Source organism: Prionailurus bengalensis, chromosome B3 (assembly GCF_016509475.1).
Source record: "Prionailurus bengalensis isolate Pbe53 chromosome B3, Fcat_Pben_1.1_paternal_pri, whole genome shotgun sequence".
NCBI classification, from domain to species: domain Eukaryota; kingdom Metazoa; phylum Chordata; class Mammalia; order Carnivora; family Felidae; genus Prionailurus; species Prionailurus bengalensis.
The window spans coordinates 28,173,484-28,195,250 of NC_057355.1; the positions used below are offsets into that span (position 1 = coordinate 28,173,484).

At 39.8% G+C, this 21,767-nt stretch overlaps 1 protein-coding gene across 1 annotated transcript in view; it reads right to left on the minus strand.

Annotated features, from left to right (window-relative positions):
* Positions 1-21,767, minus strand: part of HERC2 (HECT and RLD domain containing E3 ubiquitin protein ligase 2) — a 278,735-nt gene that overhangs the window by 189,572 nt on the left and 67,396 nt on the right. The window contains 10 exon segments of the mRNA XM_043554905.1: positions 1,066-1,317; positions 8,356-8,469; positions 8,559-8,716; positions 10,736-10,887; positions 11,495-11,683; positions 13,254-13,427; positions 15,390-15,561; positions 16,334-16,444; positions 18,276-18,432; positions 18,942-19,042. Coding sequence (XP_043410840.1) covers positions 1,066-1,317; positions 8,356-8,469; positions 8,559-8,716; positions 10,736-10,887; positions 11,495-11,683; positions 13,254-13,427; positions 15,390-15,561; positions 16,334-16,444; positions 18,276-18,432; positions 18,942-19,042 — 1,580 coding nt within the window.

The window sequence follows — 21,767 nt, forward strand, 5'->3', positions numbered from 1 at the left end:
TCTCTGTATCTAATAAATGTTGCTGAGGAAGCATATTTCTTTAGCTAAATGAAAAAAATATAAACAAGAAAGGCTAACAAAATTTAAACATAGCTCCATAATATAAACCAACTGTATTACCTTACAACTTATCTCAGAAACTTAGAAAATAATAGACACCATAAAACCTTGTCATCAGGAAAGAAACTAGCAAGTCCTATGTAAAAGTCTCCCTTTAAACTCCCTTGACAAAAAAGCAAAAACATAAAGTAGGATCCAGCACAGAGATCCAACAAACTTCATCCCTCATGCCAAACACAGGCCAAGGGTTGTTTCTATGAATAAAGCCGTTAACATAGCCAGGACCATTTGTTTACATATTGTCCATGGCTACTTTTGGGGTACAAAAGCAGAAAAAGAGTAGTTGAGACATACAGTGTATGGTACTCAAAGCTAAAATACTTATGGTCTAGGTCCTTTAGGAAAACAGTCTGCTCACCCCTTAGATAAAGCACTACAAGCCCCACCTGATAAACCTATCACCAACCTCTCCCACACTTCAGAAGGCACCTGCCAAAGCACACCTACATGCCTGGGCTCCCATTCTATCTAGAATGCATGCTAGATGCCCTTGAAACCAAATAAGCAGGATTCACCTATCAAGGATAATTTCAAATGAGACCACTCTAGGCACACCAATCCTATCTCCTCCCACTGTGCTCCCACAGCACTATATACACCCGTCATCTTAGCAATGTCTACAGTATAACTACAGGTGACCTCACCAACAGAAGTTAATCTCACTAAGGCCAGCTTACATAGTGATGAATAGATGCCTGGCACCAATATTTGTAAAACTGAACGAATTTCAAAATAAATCTGGTGAGAATAATTCTACACCATTTTTAAATAGAAACAAAACCATTTTCCATTTATAATCTATACCTATAAAAATGTGGGTAAAAGCCTTCTAATGATGAGTTAATTCGTGAAATAGTAGGTAAATAAAGGAAAGACCTACAAACTTTAAAAGATTACTAAAGAAAAAGCTTCAAAAGGTTTTAAAAGTTTTCATTTTGCACTTACCTTGCAAGCCTTCCAAGAGTTTGGGATAACGAACATGTTCCTCTGTTCCATGCCCGAGTCTCTGATTGTCACCTTTTCCCCATGAATAAACCTGGCCATCTTTCGTCAAAGCGATAGAAAACTGACTTCCACATCGGACTTTCACAACATCCAAGTCTTGAAGCTTTTCAATAAGCTTTGGTGTTTTGCAGCCGTCACTACCACCTCTGCCCAATTTTCCATAGTCACCATCTCCCCAAGACCACACCTGACCTAAAAAATACAAATATATTTAAGTAAAAATAACTGTACATCTTAATGCAACTTCTAAGTGGCTAACCAATAACATAAATCTAGACTTATATATATAGTATATTAACTATAATAACAATAACCAGGTGACCGCTTACCAAATGAAATCTAGTTTATACTTCAGGTTGATATAGAAGCAATAGGAAAAGGAAAGCTGGGTGTGGTTTTTTGTTTTTGTTTTTAGCTAAAAGAATAAAGTCCTGACTCTTCCTAGTTTGTGCTCAATGACTGGGTTCAGTTCAACCAAGTAGTGAAAACAGAACAAAAGACCCACTGCCTCTATGAAATACTATAACTGGACCCACTGAACACAGCTGTAGTTTCCTGACCACTCTCTCTCAAGTCTGCCTGCACACTGTTCCTGTCATGCTGACCACAAGTCAACTGCAGGACGGCATTTCTTTCTAATAATGTTTGTGAGTATAATCTAATTAAATATTATATAAAGCAATAAATTACAAAAATGTGTTTGTTTTATATTTACTCTGATAATTTGCAAAAAGTCAATAAATATGAATTATTAAAAAAGAAACCTGCTAAATTAGGTGCAGGTGAAAACTGTAGAAAAGAAATGAGAAGAAATATAAAAGAAGAAATTACATCGCTCCATAAGTGACTAAGTTTTTTTTTTCTTTTTTTTTTTAAAGAGAGAGCACACGAGCAGGGAAGAGAGGTAGTAGAGGATGAGGGGAAGAGAGACACAGAGAGAGAGAGAGAGACAGAATCTTAAGCAGGCTCCACACTCAGTGCAGAGCTCAATTTCACAACCATGAGATTGTGACCTGAACCAAAATCAAGAGTCGGACAATCAACCGACTGAGCCACCCAGACACTCCTCCATTCTGTTTTAAATAATCTAAAGATCAGCAAATTTTTAAAAATATTTTTTAATGTTTATTTATTTATTTTGAGAGAGACAGCAGGGGAGGGGCAGAGAGAGGGAGAGAGAGAATCCCAAGCAGACTCCACACTGCCAGCAAAGAGCTCGACGCAGGGCTCAATCCCACAAACGATGAAATCATGACCTAAGCCAAAATCAAGAGTCGAATGCTTAACTAGCTGAACAACCTAGGCGCCCCAGCAAACTTTCTGTTAGAGCTCAGAAGGTAAGTATTTTTAGGCTTTGTGGGCAATGTGGTCTCTGTTACAATTATCTAATTGTTCCCATCATAGGAAAGCAGCCACGGATAATACATAAGCAAGGTGGCATTCCAATATCAGTCTATTTGCAAAAACAGTCAATCCCTGATCTAAAACTGTATATGATACACTAGCAGGTGGTCAGTGAAAGAAACATAGCAATGTTCAACTCAGCAGACCCATACACAATTATCAAAGAATGTGCATATACTACATGCCTTGCAAAATGCCTGTTGTTCACATAGCCCAGCCCACAATTCCCACTTTCTCCAATTTTTTTCAGTGAGCCTGTCATCCAGGACCAGACCGAACAGAGAAGCAGGCTTCTACTAAACCAGTCTTCTCAAAGAATAGTAACATACCAGGGACATTTCCCTTTATAACACCCGCACCAAAGAAACACCAGTGGGAGGTAAACAGCATGCACAGTTTCCAATCAAGGCAATTTAGTCAACACTTTACACAGTTTTACTTATGTAGCAGTTTCACACTAAGAATTCAAGAACAAGCCCTAATAAAGCTTACTTAAGAAAAAACTTCCTTGTTAAGAGTTTTATAACATATTATCAATCACTCAACAATGGACACTTAAAAACAAGACGTCAAACTGAAAGCTTCATGCCAGAAGAGAACTTTCAGATGACTGATGAGACCATTTTTCTCTAAGACTCATAGAAGCAGAAGAAAGATGACTCTATGCCTATCCTTTAGTGGGAATAGGTGTGGGGCGAGGAGGGGCCCTATGTGGACATGAAGATGACTGAAATTATTTTTGTCCTCTTACTAAAGAAATTCCCAGAAGTAAGTCAATTCCCAATCTGCCATTCAACTTCTGCAGGAGAGGGGAGACAGGCTCCCCAGCTGATTTTGACAGATCACCATGATTCTGAGGACAGACCCTCACAACATTAACAAATAAGAGTTTAAAATATCAATCTAATTCTAACCGTTAAACCTAATAAATATACGCTCAAAAAAAGCAAAATGAGTACAGTCTCACTAATGAAGACAAATACAAAAGTAAAATCAAAAACAAGCCAACAATGTACCTTCGTACTCTGAATCCACACAGACAAAAGCAGGATTCACCACAGGGAATCAAAGATAGCTAGACATTAAGAAACATAATAACCAGAAACAATTCATAATGTCAATTATTCTACTGTAACTCTCATTTTATATTAAAAAAATAAAATCCCCAGGGGTGCCTGGGTACCTTAGCCAGTTGAGCATACAACCTCACCTTAGGTCACAGTCTCCCATTTCGTGAGTTTGAACCCCGCATCAGGCTCTGGGCTAACAGCTCAGAGCCTGGAGCCTGCTTGGGATTCTGTATCTCTCTCTTTCTCTCTCTATCCCCCGCCTCTACTCATGGTCTGCCTTTCTCTGTCTCTCAGAAATAAACAAGGTTTTCCCAAAGAAAAAAAAACTGAAGGAATTCATCACCACTAAACCAGCCCTACAAGAGATCCTAAGGGGGATTCTGTGAGTGAAATGTTGCAAGGAACACAAAGTACCAGAGACATCACTGCAAGCATGAAACCCACACACATCATGTTGACTCTAAACCCGTATCTTTCAATAACAACACTGAATGTAAATGGACTAAATGCTCCAACCAAAAGACATAGGGTATCAGAATGGATAATGAAACAAGACCCATCTATTTTCTGTCTACAAGAGACTCATTTTAGACCTGAGGACACCTTCAGATTGAAAGTGAGGGGATGGAGAACTATCTATCATGCTACTGGAAGTAAAAAGAAAGCTGGAGTGGCCATACTTATATCAGACAAACTAGACTTTAAATTTAAGGCTGTAACAAGAGATGAAGAAGGGCATTATATAATAATTACAGGGTCTATCCATCAGGAAGAGCTAACGATTATAAATGTCTATGCGCCGAATACGGGAGCCCCCAAATATATAAAACAGTTAATCACAAACATAAGCAACCTTAGTGATAAGAATGTGGTAATTGCAGGGGACTTTAATACCCCACTTACAGGAATGGAGAGATCATGTAGACACAGGATCAATAAAGAAACAAGGGCCCTGAATGATACATTGGATCCGATGGACTTGACAGATATATTTAGAACTCTGCATCCCAAAGCAACAGAATATACTTTCTTCTCGAGTGCGCATGGAACATTCTCCAAGATAGATCACATACTGACTGGGTCACAAAACAGCCCTTCATAAGTATACAAGAAGTGAGATCATACCATGCACACTTTCAGACCACAGTGCTATGAAAGTTGAAATCAACCACAGGAAAAAGCCTGGAAAACCTCCAAAAGCATGGAGGTTAAAGAACACCCGACTAAAGAATGAATGGGTCAACCAGGCACTTAGAGAAGAGATTTAAAAATATATGGAAACAAATCAAAATGAAAATACAACAGTCCAAACGCTTTGGGATGCAGCAAAGGCAGTCCTGAGAGGAAGATACATTGCAATCCAGGCCTATCTCAAGAAACAAGAAAAATCCCAAATACAAAATCTAACAGCACACCTAAAGGAAATAGAAGCAGAACAGCAAAGACACCCCAAACCCAGCAGAAGAAGAGAAATAATAAAGATCAGAGCAGAAATAAACAATATAGAATCTAAAAAAAAACTGTAGAGCAGATCAATGAAACCACGAGTTGTTTTTTTTGAAAAAATAAACGAAATTGATAAACCTCTAGCCAGGCTTCTCACAAAGAAAAGGGAGAGGACCCAAATAGATAAAGTCATGAATGCAAATGGAATTAGTACAACCAATCCCTCAGAAATACAAGCAATTATCAGGGAATACTATGAAAAATTATATGCCAACAAACTGGACAACCTGGAAGAAATGGACACATTCCTAAGCACCCACACACTTCCAAAACTCAAACAGGAAGAAATAGAAAACTTGAACAGACCCATAACCAGCGAAAAAATTGAATCAGTTATCAAAAACCTCCCAACAAATAAGAGCCCAGGACCAGATGGCTTCCCAGGGGAATTCTACCAAACATTTACAGCAGAGGTAATACCTATCCTTCTCAAGCTGTTCCAAAAAATAGAAGGGGAAGGAAAACTTCCAGACTCATTCTATGAAGCCAGCATTACTTTGATTCCCAAACCAGACAGAGACCCAGCAAAAAAAGAGAACTACAGGCCAATATCCCTGATGAATATGGACGCAAAAATTCTCAATCAGATACTAGCAAATTGAATTCAACAGCATATAAAAAGAATTATACACCATGATCAAGTGGGATTCATTCCTGGGCTGCAGGACTGGTTCAACACTCACAAATCAATCAACGTGATACATCACATTAATAAAAGAAAAGATAAGAACCATATGATCCTGTCAATCGATGCAGAAAAAGCATTTGACCAAGTTCAGCATCCTTTCTTAATAAAAACCCTCGAGAAAGTCGGCATAGAAGGAATATACTTAAACATCATAAAAGCCATTTATGAAAAGCCCACAGCTACTATCATCCTCAATGGGGAAAAACTGACAGCTTTCCCCCCGAGACCAGGAACACGACAGGGATGTCCACTCTCACCGCTGCTGTTTCACATAGTGTTGGAAGTGCTAGCATCAGCAATCAGACAACAAAAGGAAATCAAAGGCATCAAAATTGGCAAAGATGAAGTCAAGCTTTCACTTTTTGCAGATGACATGATATTATACATGGAAAACCCGACAGACTCCACCAAAAGTCTTCTAGAACTGATACATGAATTCAGCAAAGTCACAGGATGCAAAATTAATGTACAGAAATCAGCTGCATTCTTATACACTAATAATGAAGCAACAGAAAGCCAAAGAAACTGACCCCATTCACAATTGCGCCAAGAATCATAAAATACCTAGGAATAAACCTAACCAAAGATGTAAAAGATCTGTGTGCTGAAAACTATAGAAAGCCTTATGAAGGAAATCGAAGAAGATACAAGGAAATGGAAAAACATTCCGTGCTCATGGATTGGAAGAATAAATATTGCTAAAATGTCAATACTACCCAAAGCTATCTACACATTCAATGCAATCCCAATCAAAATTGCACCAGCATTCTTCCTGAAGCTAGAACAAGCAATCCTAAAATTTGTGTGGAACCACAAAAGACCCCGAATAGCCAAAGTAATATTGAAGAAGACGACGACCAAAGCGGGAGGCATCACAATCCCAAACTGTAGCCTCTACTACAAAGCTGCAGTCATCAGGACAGCATGGTATTGGCACAAAAACAGACACACAGACCAATGGAATAGAATAGAGACTCCAGAACTGGATCCACAAAAGTATGGCCAACTAATCTTTGACAAAGCAGGGAAGAACATCCAATCAAAAAAAGACAGTCTCTTTAACAAATGGTGCTGGGAGAACTGGACAGCAACATGCCGAAGAATGAAACCAGACCACTTTCTTATACCATTCTCAAAAATAAACTCAAAATAGATGAAGGACCTGAATGTGAGACAGGAAACCATCAAAACCCTAGAGGAGAAAGCAGGAAAATACCTCTCTGACCTCAGCCACAGCAATTTCTTACTTGACACATCTCCAAAGGCAAGGGAATTAAAAGCAAATATGAACTATTGGGACCTCATGAAGATAAAAAGCTTCTGCACTGCAAAGGAAACAATCAACAAAACTAAAAGGCAACTGACGGAATGGGAAAAGATATTTGCAGAGGATATATGGGACAAAGGGCTAGTATCCAAAATCTGTAAAGAACTCACTAAACTCCACACCCAAAAAACAAATAATCCAGTGAAGAAATGGGCAGAAAACATGAAGAGACACTTTTCTGAAGAAGACATCCAGATGGCCAACAGGCACATGAAAAGATGCTCAATGTCACTCCTCATCAGGGAAATGCAAATCAAAACTGCACTCAGATACCACCTCATGCCAGTCAGAGTAGCTATAAGGAACAAATCAGGAGACTATAGATGCTGGCGAGGATGTGGAGAAACAGGAACCCTCTTGCACTGTTGGTGGGAATGCAAACTGGTGCAGCCGCTCTGGAAAACAGTGTGGAGGTTCCTCAAAAAATTAAAAATAGATCTACCCTATGACCCAGAAACAGCAGTGCTAGGAATTTACCCACGGGATACAGGAGTGCTGATGCGTGGGGGCACTTGTATCCCAATGTTTATAGCAGCACTTTCAATAATAGCCAAATTATGGAAAGAGCCTAAATGTCCATCAACTGATGAATGGATAAAGAATTTGTGGTTTATATACACAATGGAATACCACTTGGCAATGAGAAAGAATGAAATCTGGCCTTTTGTAGCAACATGGATGGAACTGGAGAGTGTTATGCTAAGTGAAATAAGTCATACAGAAAGACAGATACCGTATGTTTTCACTCTTTTGTGGATCCTGAGAAACTTAACAGAAGACTATGGGGGAAGGGAAGGAAAAAAAACAGAGAGGGAAGGAGGCAAACCATAAGACTCTTAAAAACTGAGAATAAACTGAGGGTTGATGGGGGGTGGGAGGGAGGGGAAAGTGGTATGGGCATTGAGGAGGGCACCTGTTGGGATGAGCACTGGGTGTTGTTTGGAAACCAATTTGACAATAAATTTCATATTTAAAAAAATTTTTTTTAATAAAAAAATAAATAAATAAAATGCCCAAATAGTTAGGATGTAGCTGCTAATTAGCAGTTTTGGGCCACAGAAATTAAAAGTCTTATAACTTCTGGACCTCTGCCAAGGACCCAGAGGTGCACACCACCTAAAAATGGACAAAGGGGCAACCATATGAGGTGCACTCTACTCCAAAGCTTACTCCCTCTAGGAAAGCGGCACTCCTCATCCTGAGAACCTGCCCAGGGCAGCATGAGTACTGCATACCATTCTCTGTCACGGCCAGGGTTTGAGCGTCCCCGCTCCCGCATGCCACATCAATGACCTTCAATCCTTTAAGCCCAGCTACCAGCACTGGGATGGCCTCGTCTTCACTGGAGCCTTCAAACAGATAGGAATATCATTAATGTAAGTCCCTCCAAAGAGAAAACCTCCCACCACATGCTCGAGCCAGCTCACAGCAAATGTACCATGGCCTAGTCGGCCGTAGTTCCCTCGGCCCCAGGTGTACAGCTCCCCCTCGGCAGTGATGGCTGCACTATATGTGCTTCCACATGCGATGTGCACCACATGCTTCCCAGCCTGCTTTCCAGAGAAAGCAGAGATCACCTTAGGCTCTTCCAAAGGCCTGTGGAGAGAATGGGAACAAATATGAATGTCCTTCTAAGCATGTCCTATTAGTGTTAGCAAAGAAAATAACTATCAGAATAAACTATCAGAGTGCCAAGACAGTTTGGCCTTTCAACTGTCTTATGAAATAATTAAGGAACACAGAATTCAAACACGTAACATTTCCATGATTGTGTGTTAATTGGGTACCCAATGCCAAGCATGACATCCAGCAGTAATATCAAAACAGTGTTAAAGACTCATACAATCAAGTCCAGAGCAGCTTTGTTCACAATGGTCCAAAACAGTGGCCCATCCATAAACAGATCGCTCAGCAACAGGGACAAAGCAAGTACTGACACGCCCAACAACTTGGCTGAAGCTTAGGAACTCTGCCAAGTGAAGGGGCCAGAAACAAAATACCATATAGTGACAGAGGGCAGACAAGTGGTTGACAGGAACTGGAGGTAGAGAGCAGGAGTTGACTGCAAAGGATCCAAAGAAAATAGCAGGGGCAATGGAAATAATTTGTGTCTCAGTTATGGTGCATTTGCTGAAATTCATTAAACTGTTCTCTTAAAATTGATGGATTTGTAAACCTCATACAGATGGCTAAAATTTACACATTTGTTAAATAAATGAGGAGGGAATGAAGGAGCAAGGTTTACTAATCACACTCCAAATTATATTTTACAACTGAAAAATAGGAGGCAGTAAGAATTCAGCAGGTAGAGGCCTTACTAGTTGGCTCTTCACTTTCAAAACTAGAAAAATACCTATGCTTTCAATCCATAACATGTTCACTGTGATTGTTAACACCTACTCTTGCCTCTCCAAAAACATGGTATACTAACTTTGTGACCCACTATTCTGCAAAATAAATAAATACACACAGAGGCAGGGGCACATACAGGCACAGGGAGAGCTGAACAACCCTATTCTGATACCATTTCTCCCTCCTGTTCAGCTCAAGTTTCAATCTCCCAAAGTTTCTCTCCAACTCCTAGCATCTAGCACTTAACCTCAACTGAGTATTATTTTATTACAAGGTAGTTTTTTTTTTTTTTTTGTAATTTAGTCCAAATTACAACTAGCATACTGGAAGTAAAAACTAATGCCTCCACCCTGTATCTCCATCCTTTCAAATCCTATGAGCCCTGCCCATCTCATCCCTTTCAGTCCGAGAATAACAATTCTAAATTCTGTAGTTATCATTCCTTTGTTTCTCACCATCGTTTTACCACACTTTTCTGAATCCTGACAATACTGCCAAGTTTGGAATATTTCTGCTGAATGCTAACACTCAATACACATTGCTCAGCTTTTTTCATGGCTTGGGATTCTACCCAGGGATGTCCAACTCCATCCCATTGCAGTGAGAACAGGCCAGACTCCTCTCAACAGTGCTGTTCATGCCTCTGACCCCCTTCAAGTGCATCTTCAATTTTAATCAAATGCCCAAGTTTTGCTCCACTAGGCTCCACTCAAACCAGCAATATATAAAAGTGTTCCCACCACTCTGTGGCAGCTATGGGTACTCTCCATTTTCACAACAATGCATTTAGAACAATCATTTTGTTTTATTCCTGGTCTCTCACAATAATCAAAAGCTTCTACAAAATAGGACATTAAGAAATATTTTTGTACCTATGAAAATGAAATGGCTCAAGGAAAGGAGGATCTTATTTGATAGACACATGTTGAAGTGTTTGTGAATGAAGAAACAAGTAGCGTGGGATTTGCTTTAGAAAATTCCACAGTGTGAGGTGTGCCATGTATAGTTAAAACAGGAGTGACAAAAGCTGGAAGCATTCCATCTGAGAGAGAAGAACACGAAGGCCAATTGATGTCATCTTCTGTGCTGTGGGCAGAACTCCCCTAGCATCACCCAGGGGCTGACACATCTTGATTGCTTTCTCCACCCTAGCCCTAAATGTCAGAGCAACTGGAACACCCATTCACACTCCTTTTCCACCCTATTTTGGATACAGTAACTCAAAAGAAGAGCAAGTCAATTACAAGAATGGGGCATACATACACAGTGTCCCCATGGCCCAACCGTCCTCCATCCCCACAGCCCCAGGAGTACACCTCTCCGGTGGCTGCCAGAGCCAGGTAGTGGTGACCATCAGAATGGGCAGCAATCTTTACAATGTTTCTGGAGGCAAGACCCTGGACCAGCTGTGGGGCCTAAAAGGGTAAAAATAGGAAGAAAATTAGTAAGCAGTCCAAGGACAATGAAAACAGCATGACTCTTCTCACGCATCTTATTTTAACAAACACTCCTGGAACTGAAAGAACATGAGCCTATGGAGACTGCCAGCCAACTGTCTAGATGCCCTGCCCACTACCAACAGAAGAGTGGGCAGCCTCTAAGAGCTCTGTGACATTACTAGGCCACCTCCACACAATGAAAACTCAACAACCCCAGGTAAAGAGCACCTTTCTTTAATAGGAACATGTACTATCTGACAAGGCCCAATTTCCTCAGATTATCTGATACTGCCTCACCCCCAAAGTCAATTGAGTTTACACATGGAAAGTTAGTTTAAAAATGGGATTCATAATGGGCAATAAGTGTTACTATAAGGAGCTCCTGATCTTAACAATTAAGAAATTCTGCCCCAAGATTTTGGCAACAATTATGATTGAGATTATTAAATAAAACTAATAAAATACACTGAACAGAGGTTTCCAAATCTTCAGAAATCAAATGACTTAAAGACTAGACACCTCTGTAGCTCCTGTAGTAGAAAACCACCCACCAAGGAAAGCAATCTGGGCCCAGAACACCCACCAGTGTGTCACTGTTGTAGGCCTGCGTGTACACACGGCCATTCCTTGACAAGATCAGGAAGCGCTTCTCAGCACAGGCAATTTGCGTGACTCCCAGATTGGCAAGTCCTTCACACTGAATTGGACCAATCACATTGGCATAGTATTTCCATCCTATTAACCCCCATCCTATGACCTCTTGCAATGATCCCTGTAAGATAACAAAGTAAACATTTTGTTTAGAGTGGCAAGAAAATTTCTTTCTTAGTCAAAAAAAGAATAATTTATGCTAAGAGTAACACAGAGATACTGTGGGATAAAAACAAAGCAAGTACAGAAAGGAGATGATCCAAAACATCAAAATAACTCAAAACATCCATATTACCTCAGTTACAGGTAAGATCAAGCATGTTTTTCCACAGCACTTCATCTTAACAGAGCCCATTAAAAAGTAATACAAGTAAAAAAAAAAAAAAAAAACAGTAATACAAGTAAACCTTAAATGCTCAAAACATATCAGGTTACCATTTTTACCATAACAGGCAGAAACCTAAAAGCCTAAGCACAAGGCTGGCAGACAAGTATCCAACTGTTGGTGGGGATGAGAAGGATCAAGCTGTGTGTGAACAATTTTGTGATAATCGGCTAGTGTCCACCCACATCAGGTACATCACCACCGGTGCATGCATTTGCACGAACAAGAACAAATGTATGAGGTTGGTCATTGCAGCACTACTGGAATAGTACACTTCTGACCACACAGATTCCAACAAAAAAATCATGATACAACCATACATGGAATACTGAGTTGCATTAAAATAAAGAGAGAGGCTTTGTTTATTGATAAACTCCTTGGTACAAACTGTGTAGTGAGAAAAATAAGCTACAACATGCTACCACTAATATATTCATTTCAGAGAATACTGAAGGATATATAAGAGACTAGAAAAATGAAAAGTAGCAGGTGCAAAACCAGGTGGGTGGGGGGACAGGGAAATAACATCGTCTCTGCATTTAATTTTGATTTTTGAACCATGTGAATATAATTATTTGGAAAAAAACAAATGACTATAAAATGAGATAAATACACATCCTGCTAAAAATAAAAGTTAGAAAAAACTGGATTCAAATCCAGGATTATTCTGTGTGACCCTGCCAAAATTCACTGCCACTCCAAATGGCAGTTTTCTCATCAATACAGTGGGGTAGTGTTGTGATGGTCAGATGCAACTGTGAATGTGAAGTCCTCAGGTGGCCCGCACTGGCAGGCTCTACACACATGTAGATTAGTGTCATCAGTGCTCTGAGCAGCATCACAGACAGCCCATGTTCTGAGCTCCTAGTGTACAAAAAAATACGCTGGAATCTCCCTGAGGAAGGCAGGACAGCATGTGGTTGTTTGGATAAAGGAGAGTTCTCTGGAGCTATACCTCCTGAATCTGGAACCTGCAACACTGAATTGGGTCCTCAACCCATGTACACCTCAGCTTGCTAACCACTCACTCTGCCCACTGACAATACCTTAAAATGTATACATGTTTACACTTGTACACCAGCAGAGTGTCTGGCTGGCTCAGTTAGTGGAGCATCCAACTCTTGATTCCAGGGTTGTGAGTTAAAGATCCACATTGGACGTGGACCCTACTTCCAAAAAAAAAAAAAGGCTGTAAGCCAGCTCCACCCCCAATACCAGAGAAAGTGGCACAGAATGAGAACCTACAGGTGCTAATGACTGTAGTACACACAAAGATACAAAGAATAAACACTGCTAGCGCAGGTACCTTATGAGATGTTGGCGAGCTACACAGAGGTGGCATACAGGGAGTAGCCAGGCGGTCTAAATGGGCCATGACAACAACTGCAGTTTGTTGTAAGTCAATGGCGAGCTCATTATCTTGTGGAAGAGTAAGGTATCTCAGAAAACTCTCGTTAGGGCTCAGAGGACCAGACAAAAGCTAGAGAAGAAAAGTAAACAAGCATCTTCAAAACGCTGGAAAAAATTCAAGTAACACAATTAGCCATTAACAACTCTTTATATTTTGGTATTCACAGTTGTGCATCATCTACTCCTTTTAGCCATCAGATGAGAAGTACTGCTGATGCACTGACCCTACACATCTACATATATACACACCTGCTGTAAAACTGCACACAGCAGTGCCTGCACATTTGCACATCCATCACGCATGTGCATACTCTACACAGGTCAATGACATGGTCCAGACATCCTGCAGGCTCCCCACCCCACTCCCCCCCCCCCACCCCCTGGCCCGGCCAATAGCCCTCAGAATGCAGAGGAAGCTTCCTAGGAACACAGCACTACACCTCAACCTGGCTTTACAAACTGAAAACCAAAACCTAATGCCACCCACTCTGAAGGAAACCTAACGTTACTCGGACATTAACATTAAGTAAATCTAATTCTTCTTTTTTAAAAATTGTTTATTTATTTATTTTGAGAAAAAGAGAGAATGAGAGGGGAAGAAGGGCAGAGGGAGAGGGTGAGGGGGAGAAAGTGAGGGGGGGGAGGGAGAGAGGGAGGGAGAGGGAGAGGGAGAGGGAGAGGGAGAGGGAGAGGGAGAGGGAGGGAGAGAGAGAGAGAGAGAGAGAGAGAGAGAGAGAGAGAGAAAATCCCAAGCAGGCCTCAGCTGTCAGCGCAGAGCCCAAAACAGGGCTCAATCCCATGAACTGTGAGATCATGACCTGAGCCAAAATCAAGAGTCAGGACACTTAACCAACTGAGTCACTCAAGCACCCCAAATCTAATTCTTCTAAAGGCAGAAAGCCTTATTACAATTAAAGACTGCCAAGTGATAGAAAATTAACTTTATAATGGAATGGCTGTCTTCCCCCCCAAAAAAAGACCTACAAGATCAAACTTGTACTTCTAAAAAGAAGCAGTCCCAGGGGTTCAGACCCAGGACCCAGACAGGCCCTCCTCTGCTACCAGCCTTGTTTTCCTAGGACAAACACAGTGATGACTTAGGTGACACACTCCATGCAGTGCCCTGCACAAAGAAAGGGCCAAAAAGTAAGCCACTATTTTCAATGCTCTTTTTATAATATGTATTTAAAAGTGGGTATGTCAGACTTAGCTCTGTGCTGCAGTACAGCTGGTGCTCGTTGAACTGTCTTCTCCATAAACAGTATATGGAGTAACATGGAAGAGAAGGACTACCAGACTTCTCAAGGCAGGTCAAAACAAATAAACATTAACCACTAGGCAACTACACGACCTCACGGTGGAGCACATCCTCAGAACCAAACACACACTCCATCCCACACCAGCTCAGCTTCAGCAACTTGTGCCGCCTCCCCATGTTATTACTGCAAGTGCCCATAAGGACCTGCTTGACTCTCTCACTTTGTTCTTGAAATACTGTCAGAATTTTTACCCATTTTCATGCCTCTACTAACTAATTCTTTCATGGAAGTGAGCATGCCTTCTTTATATCTTCCACAGCATCTTAAACTCACTCTCCATCACAGCCAAAGCACAACATGACTGGTTACTGGGAACACACAGGTAATAATAAACCCACAAAGGGCTAAATGGCTCTAATCCAGCAGAAAGAAAACTACATGGTCAAAAAGCAGTAGAGGAATCTCTCTAAAAGTACAAGTTGATACATGTCAAGAAATACATTCTCCCTACTAAGTATACACAATCCAGAACACACACACACAGATGCCATATGCTCAAGTGATATTCCACCGCATCGAATGAAACTCACCCCATGATATCCCACACCTGTCCTACATCTGACTCACTATTGTCATCACCAAATACACACTTTCCCCTAGAGACAACTACTGCCACAGACATGCACTCTGGTTTTGTTTATAAAAGTCTAACTCTTTTAGGATAACTGAATTAAGAAAGCTACTTAAAGGCAGAGTTTTTTTATGGTACTTACGTGAGCGTCACCTTCTGTATGAGGGGCATCTTTACTGCAGATGATACTCTGGAATCTTTGCAGTAAAGGGAGAAGAGGAGCACTGGTACCCTGGGCAGACCGCTCATTGTCAGTTTCCTGCGTCCCACTGTCCCACAATTGAAGCAACAACAGGATGGCAGATAACATTTGGCTGAAAGAGAAAATATCTTTATTATCTAGTAAAACCATATTAGCTTTTATTGCCATGGACTGTCAAAAATAAAAGCAGACAGCTAAATAAAATAGAAAAAATACTTTAGATTGAAAAGGAAACTAAAATAACGCCATGAAAACAATTCTTGGCAGTAAAATCACTTAATCAATGCCAAGATTTTAGCACAACATATCCACCTTCTGAGAATAAGAAACATAAAACCAGTTAAGAAGTTCAAACAGCACTTTCTAAAGAGAATTTCTAGGACCTTAAACTAATGGAATAAAAATCATTTGAAGAAAATTAAAAAGAAAAAAAAAGGAACAGGTCTTAGACTACAAAAGTTGAACATAAAACAAAGTGAAGAGGAGCGCCTGGGTGGCTCAGTCAGTTAAGGTGCCAACTCTTGATTTTTGGCTCAGGTCACGATCTCACAATTTATGGGTTTGAGCACTACATCGGGCTCTGGACTAACGGTGCAGAGCTTGCTTGAAATTCTCTCTCCCCCTCTCTCTCTACCCTTCTCCTGCTTGCTCTCTAAAAAAATAAATAAACAAACTTTAAAAAAAAAAAAAAAAAAAGGGAAGTGAAGAAAACCTAAGTGTACCCAGGCTTGAAAGAAGAGAAAGTCCTGGGATACAGTTCTTTGATTACAGAACACCACACATTTTTATAAACACAAATGATTCAATGAAATGCCATAAAGTGAAACAGATGTTCAGATACAGAGGTGTTCCATGAAATGCTCCCAGCCTGCAGCACCCCTTACCTCAGTGTGCCTCTCTGCACAGCCAGCTCTAACAGAATGGCCAGGGCCAGGTGCTGGTCCTGCAGGGGGATGCTTCCTGGCCCTTTGGTACCAGGTGTTCCATGAACATCTCTGAAATGACAGCAGTGGATGCAAGAACAAAGTAACATGAGAACTTAAAGACAGCATGTATATTTTTAATATTTAGAATCAAGTTTCTAAGACTTACTACTCAAATTTAATCAGAGATTTTAAAGTATACAATTAACGAGGTGCCTGAGTTAAGCATCTGACTTCAGCTCAGGTCATGATCTCCTGGCTTGTGAGTTCAAACCCCGCATCAGGCTCTGTGCTGACAGCTCAGAGCCTGGAGCCTGCTTCAGCTTCTGTCTCTGTCTCCCTCTGCCCTCCCCCACTCATGCAGTCTCTCTCTCTCTTAAATATAAATAGACATTAAAAAAATTTTAATAAAAAATAAAGTATACAATTAACTTAAAAAGATATGTTTTTATTAAAAGACTTCAGATACAAAAGATGACTAAATTAGAAAACACATATTCCAGTTTCCACAGCATAAAATTATTTATATCATTATTCAAATCATGAGTAGAAACATGTTTAGATATGTTTCCACTTTCAGTGAAATCTAAGGCTATTAGAGTATCAACATCCCTCTATGAAAATGGAGAAAAATCAACTTCTAAAAGCACCTGAGACTCTAGACAAAATGTCTATGCTTATTTTTATCTTTTATCAAATAAATATTTTAACTTTTCCCCAATAATAAATGACAATTCTTCTGAACCCAAGATGGAGAACTGAGGGCTTTCTGACATCAACATTATAGCTGAATATTTGAAATTACAGTTGAACTCTGAACAACACGAGTTTGAACTGCACAAATTCACTTATATGCAGATTTTTTTTCAATACAGATATTGGAAAATTTTTTGGAGATTTGCAACAATTTGAAAAAACTCACAGATGAACCATGTAGCTTAGAAATACCAAAAAATTTAAGAAAAGGGTATTATAAAAATACAGTAAATAATACATACAACATAAAATATGCATTGATCCACTGTTCATGTTATCGGTCAGGCTTCTAGTCAACATGCTATTAGTTTAGTTTGGGGAAGTAAAATGTTATATGTGGATTTTTAACTGCGTGAATGGCTGGCACCTCTACCCCCTACATTGTTCAAGGATCAACTGTAATTCAAAGCCTATTTTCAGGGCCCCCAGCCCAAAACCTTGTCACAATGCCTATATCAGCTCTCTAGGGAGCCAAACTCACAGTCTGTTAGCACAGAGACCACAGGTGTCCTTGCACATTGGAAGGGGCAGAGCAGTGACCTCTTTTGACAAAGCAAATGAGAAAAGACTCACTTCTCCTCTAATTATGTCTCTGGCGTTGAATTACGTATTAAGTATATATACTTTTTCTTTTTAAAAACCTAAAAATTTAAAGTTAACAAAAATATATAACACCCAAGACCAGAGTTCAGGGTTTTCTTTATAGAAAATGATTCACATTCAAAAATTTTTTACCCTAAAAAGAATAGATTGAGGTTTAAACATTTTGATCTTGAGTAGCTGTTTAGTACCATGTTGTCTATTAAGACAACACCCATCACTCAGAATGGTAGCATCCATATTCTCACTGAAAGGCACCCAATAGATGCTCACTTAATGAATGACTGATACCCAAATCATAAATACCTGAAAAAAAATACATTACAAAAATATTTTTCATTTTTCCATCTGATTCAATATGATAGCTTCCAGGGTCTAATCAGAATATCAAAAGCAAACATTTGAAAAGCTGAAAACCAAGATCCAGAATAACAGAGCTGAGGGCAGGCTGGAGACATACACACAAACCTGCTCTAAAGAGAAGGTGAGACAAGACTGAAACATGTTAGAACCATTCAGAGTTAAGATGTGAAAAGAAAGAACTCACCCTGTCACGACGGATCTAAGGAACTTGGCTGCTCTCTCTACCACCTCCAGCCACACAGAGGACACTGTGCTCTCATCAAAGAGCGAGGCCTCAGGCAGGGCTCTCAGGGCATCCAGGGACTCCTGCAATAGCTCGCTGCATAGATCCGCATCTTCACCTGGGCACACATGCATCAGAGGAGGCCATCCACTCCTCAGGCAGCACTGACAAGTAAAGCCCTCCCCACTCTCCCAGATGGTCCTCCAACCCCTCTGTGTGAGAAGATACCACTGTCACATTTTCAATCCCTCACTTTCCTCTCAATGAGTTACTCCAAGAACTCAAGAGATTAAAACTTAATACAGGTACCCCAAAGTCAGTTCTTTATGTTATGACTCTCTCATGAGCAATTCTAACTTCTTGTTCTCCTAGAAAATAAATCAGCACTGATGTACTAACAGTGGTTTACCTGCGATATAAACACATACACACTTTTTTATTTTTTATTTTTTTAAATAACAGACCTGAAAAGTCAAATAGACTGAAGCCTCTCATTCTACAAACAAGAAAAATGAGGCACACAGACTATATGGGATCAGCCCAAGGGCATGTGGTGGCAGAACTGAGAAGAGAACCCAAGTCTCCTGATGTGGTGAGGAAACCGAACGACACTCTGGGCCCACATACCTGATCGCCACGCCCTGCGTAAAAAGGCAAAGGCAAAGGAGAGAGCTGCTCGGGATCCGACTCTCGCAAGTCCTTCCACTCCTTTGCCTGTTGGTCGGGAACTGCGGACAACACACATGGGAGTTGTGATAACTGGTCAGAGGACTGTGCAAATACTAAAATAAAATAAATAATATGGAAGGATTTGTACCAAAATGTGATCACTGAATTTCTTTAGACAGCAGGATCACAAGTGACTTTTAGTTTCATATTTAAAAACTTTTACCAAATGTCCTTTGTAAAGGAAGTTCCCTCTTTAAGGAAGAAAAAAAAAAGGCATTTACAGAGAATTTTAAATGACTTGCAGAAATTCTCACAAAATAATCTCAGAGAGCTGATATTATTAGTCAGGGAGACACACATGGTAAACAGAAAATAAACATATAAATACATAAATGGAGAGATTAAACTCAATCTTTCTTTGCTACAAGCAAAGAAAAGGCAGGTGAGGGCGTTGAGAGAACAATACGACAAAGTCCCGGGACTGCACCTAGGGCTATGGAATCTGTATTTGCTTTGGCCCCTTTTAGGTCTATGTGCTGACCAGGAGTAGAGACTCTATGTACCTGTCCTATTCTCTTTCACCCTCATCTTGCTGAGTTTATCCTCTCCTGAATTTAGTGCTTATCATTCTCACATGTCTTTTTTAAGCTTTTTACTACTTCTGTATGTAAATTTAACAAGATATGCATATTTTTTAAAGTTATACAAATAGTATACCATGATATTCTAAAAAAAAAAAAAACTAGAATACAAAAAAAGTGTACAATATAAACTCAATCATGCAACTTTATACGGCTGAATATTTCTACTATGTGTTATATTTTTCAAACTTACTATAATATTCTTTCACAATCAGGGGGAAATGCTATGAAAAATAGGTAATGATATGGAATGACCTTCCCAAGATACAATGTCAAGTAAAATTAGCAGTGAAGAACGTGTGGATCCCAGAGAGGCAGCTAGTATGCACATTCTGTGAATCCTGAGCTCTATAAGGGAAGCTCATGAGGAGACACAAGAAACTGTAATTAGTGGCTGCCTCTAATGAGGGGACTGGGTGCCTAGGAGACAGGATTAAGGAGATTTAAACTTTATTTCTGAATGAGAAATATAAATATTACAAGATACATATGTATAATAATACACGTGGTCTTTAAAACGGGAAGTACACATGCTAAGTCTATTCTCCCTCTGGGAGAAAATTGCTCCAGGAAAAGCATGAAACTGGGGCTCCCCTCAGGTAATCATAATGGCCCCTGAGAAAGTGCCCAACAGTCCTCAATCTGCACAGTTTAAAAACTGCTAAATCTTCAATAAGTCACTCTCTATTTTACAGATACTCAAGGAAAAAAAAAAAGCAAATAGCTTAGACCCACTCCCATCCACACCAGTCAAAAATCCAACCCATTGCTAATTCCACAAAAAAAGGTAAAATCCACCACTATTCAGTAAATTGAGAAATGAGGAAATCTACAAAAATTTAGAAGATACCATGACACATCTAACAGACTGGCTAAAACAAAGCAGCAACAAATTCAAACGCTGACAAGGCTATGGAGAAACTAAATCATTCATACATAGTTGATGAGACTATACAATTACACAGCTATTTTGGAAAGAGCGCAGCAATGACCTACAAACCTAAACATAAGACCCAACAATTGAACTCCAGGGCATTTATTCCAAAAAAATGAAACTGAGGTTCACACAAAAACCTGTCCACAAATATTCACAGCAGCTTTAATTCATAAAACTCAAAAACTGTAAATAACTTATGTCCTTCACTGGATGGTTAAACCAAATGAGGCACATCCATGTCACAGAATTTTACTATGCAATGATGATACATACAATTACTTGAAAGAATCTCAACGAGGTAACCCTGATTGAAAAAAGCCAAGGTTACATAATAGACATGAAGAACACATTAGTGGCTGAAAGAGGATAAGGCAAAGGGGAGGGAAAAGGAAGTGAATGTGGCTATAAAAAGGCTCCTTGTCCTGTACTCTAACTGTGGCAATAGTGAGAGAAATCCAAACCTGTGATAAAATTGTATGGAAACACAATGGACACATGCATGCACTGAGAACATGTAAAGAACTGAGTTGAAAACATGTAAAACTGAGGAAATATGAGTAAGAGAAGTAAACTGTATCAAAGTCAATATCCTCATTGTGATAGTATACCGCAGTTTTGCAAGTAGCTACCACTGGGGGGAAGTAGATGAAGGGTATAAGGAATCTGTACTATTTCTTACAACTCCATGTGAACCCATAATTATCTCAAAATATGTATTTTTTTTAATTTTAGGAATTTGCTTGCTTCAGTGAAAGACAGATTTCAATTAACCCACCAACTCTTATGTCACCACAAAGGAAAAAGCACAAAGAAAAATCAGTTGGGGTCTAAGACACTTCTGCATCTTAGAGAATTCATTTTCATTCAACAAACACACAGGAACACTTAAAAGGCTTAGAATCTATCATCCCCATATGCAGAACCCCTCCCTGATCAATGATCACTACAAAGACCACTCACTCTCCAGCCAAGAAAGAAAGAACTGTGCTGCTGGTTATCATCACATGGGCAGGAATCCTCCTCTGTCACTTGGTTTAATTTATCTTAAAACTACTATCAAATATAGGACATGTAATGTGGTTTCAACTAGATTTAAAAGGAAAAATACATGAAACATGATACATTTAGCAATTCTTGTCTCCCGGTAGCAAAATAAGGTTTCCCCCCTGTTTCTTTCTGCCCCTGTACATTCCATGTGCTCTCTAG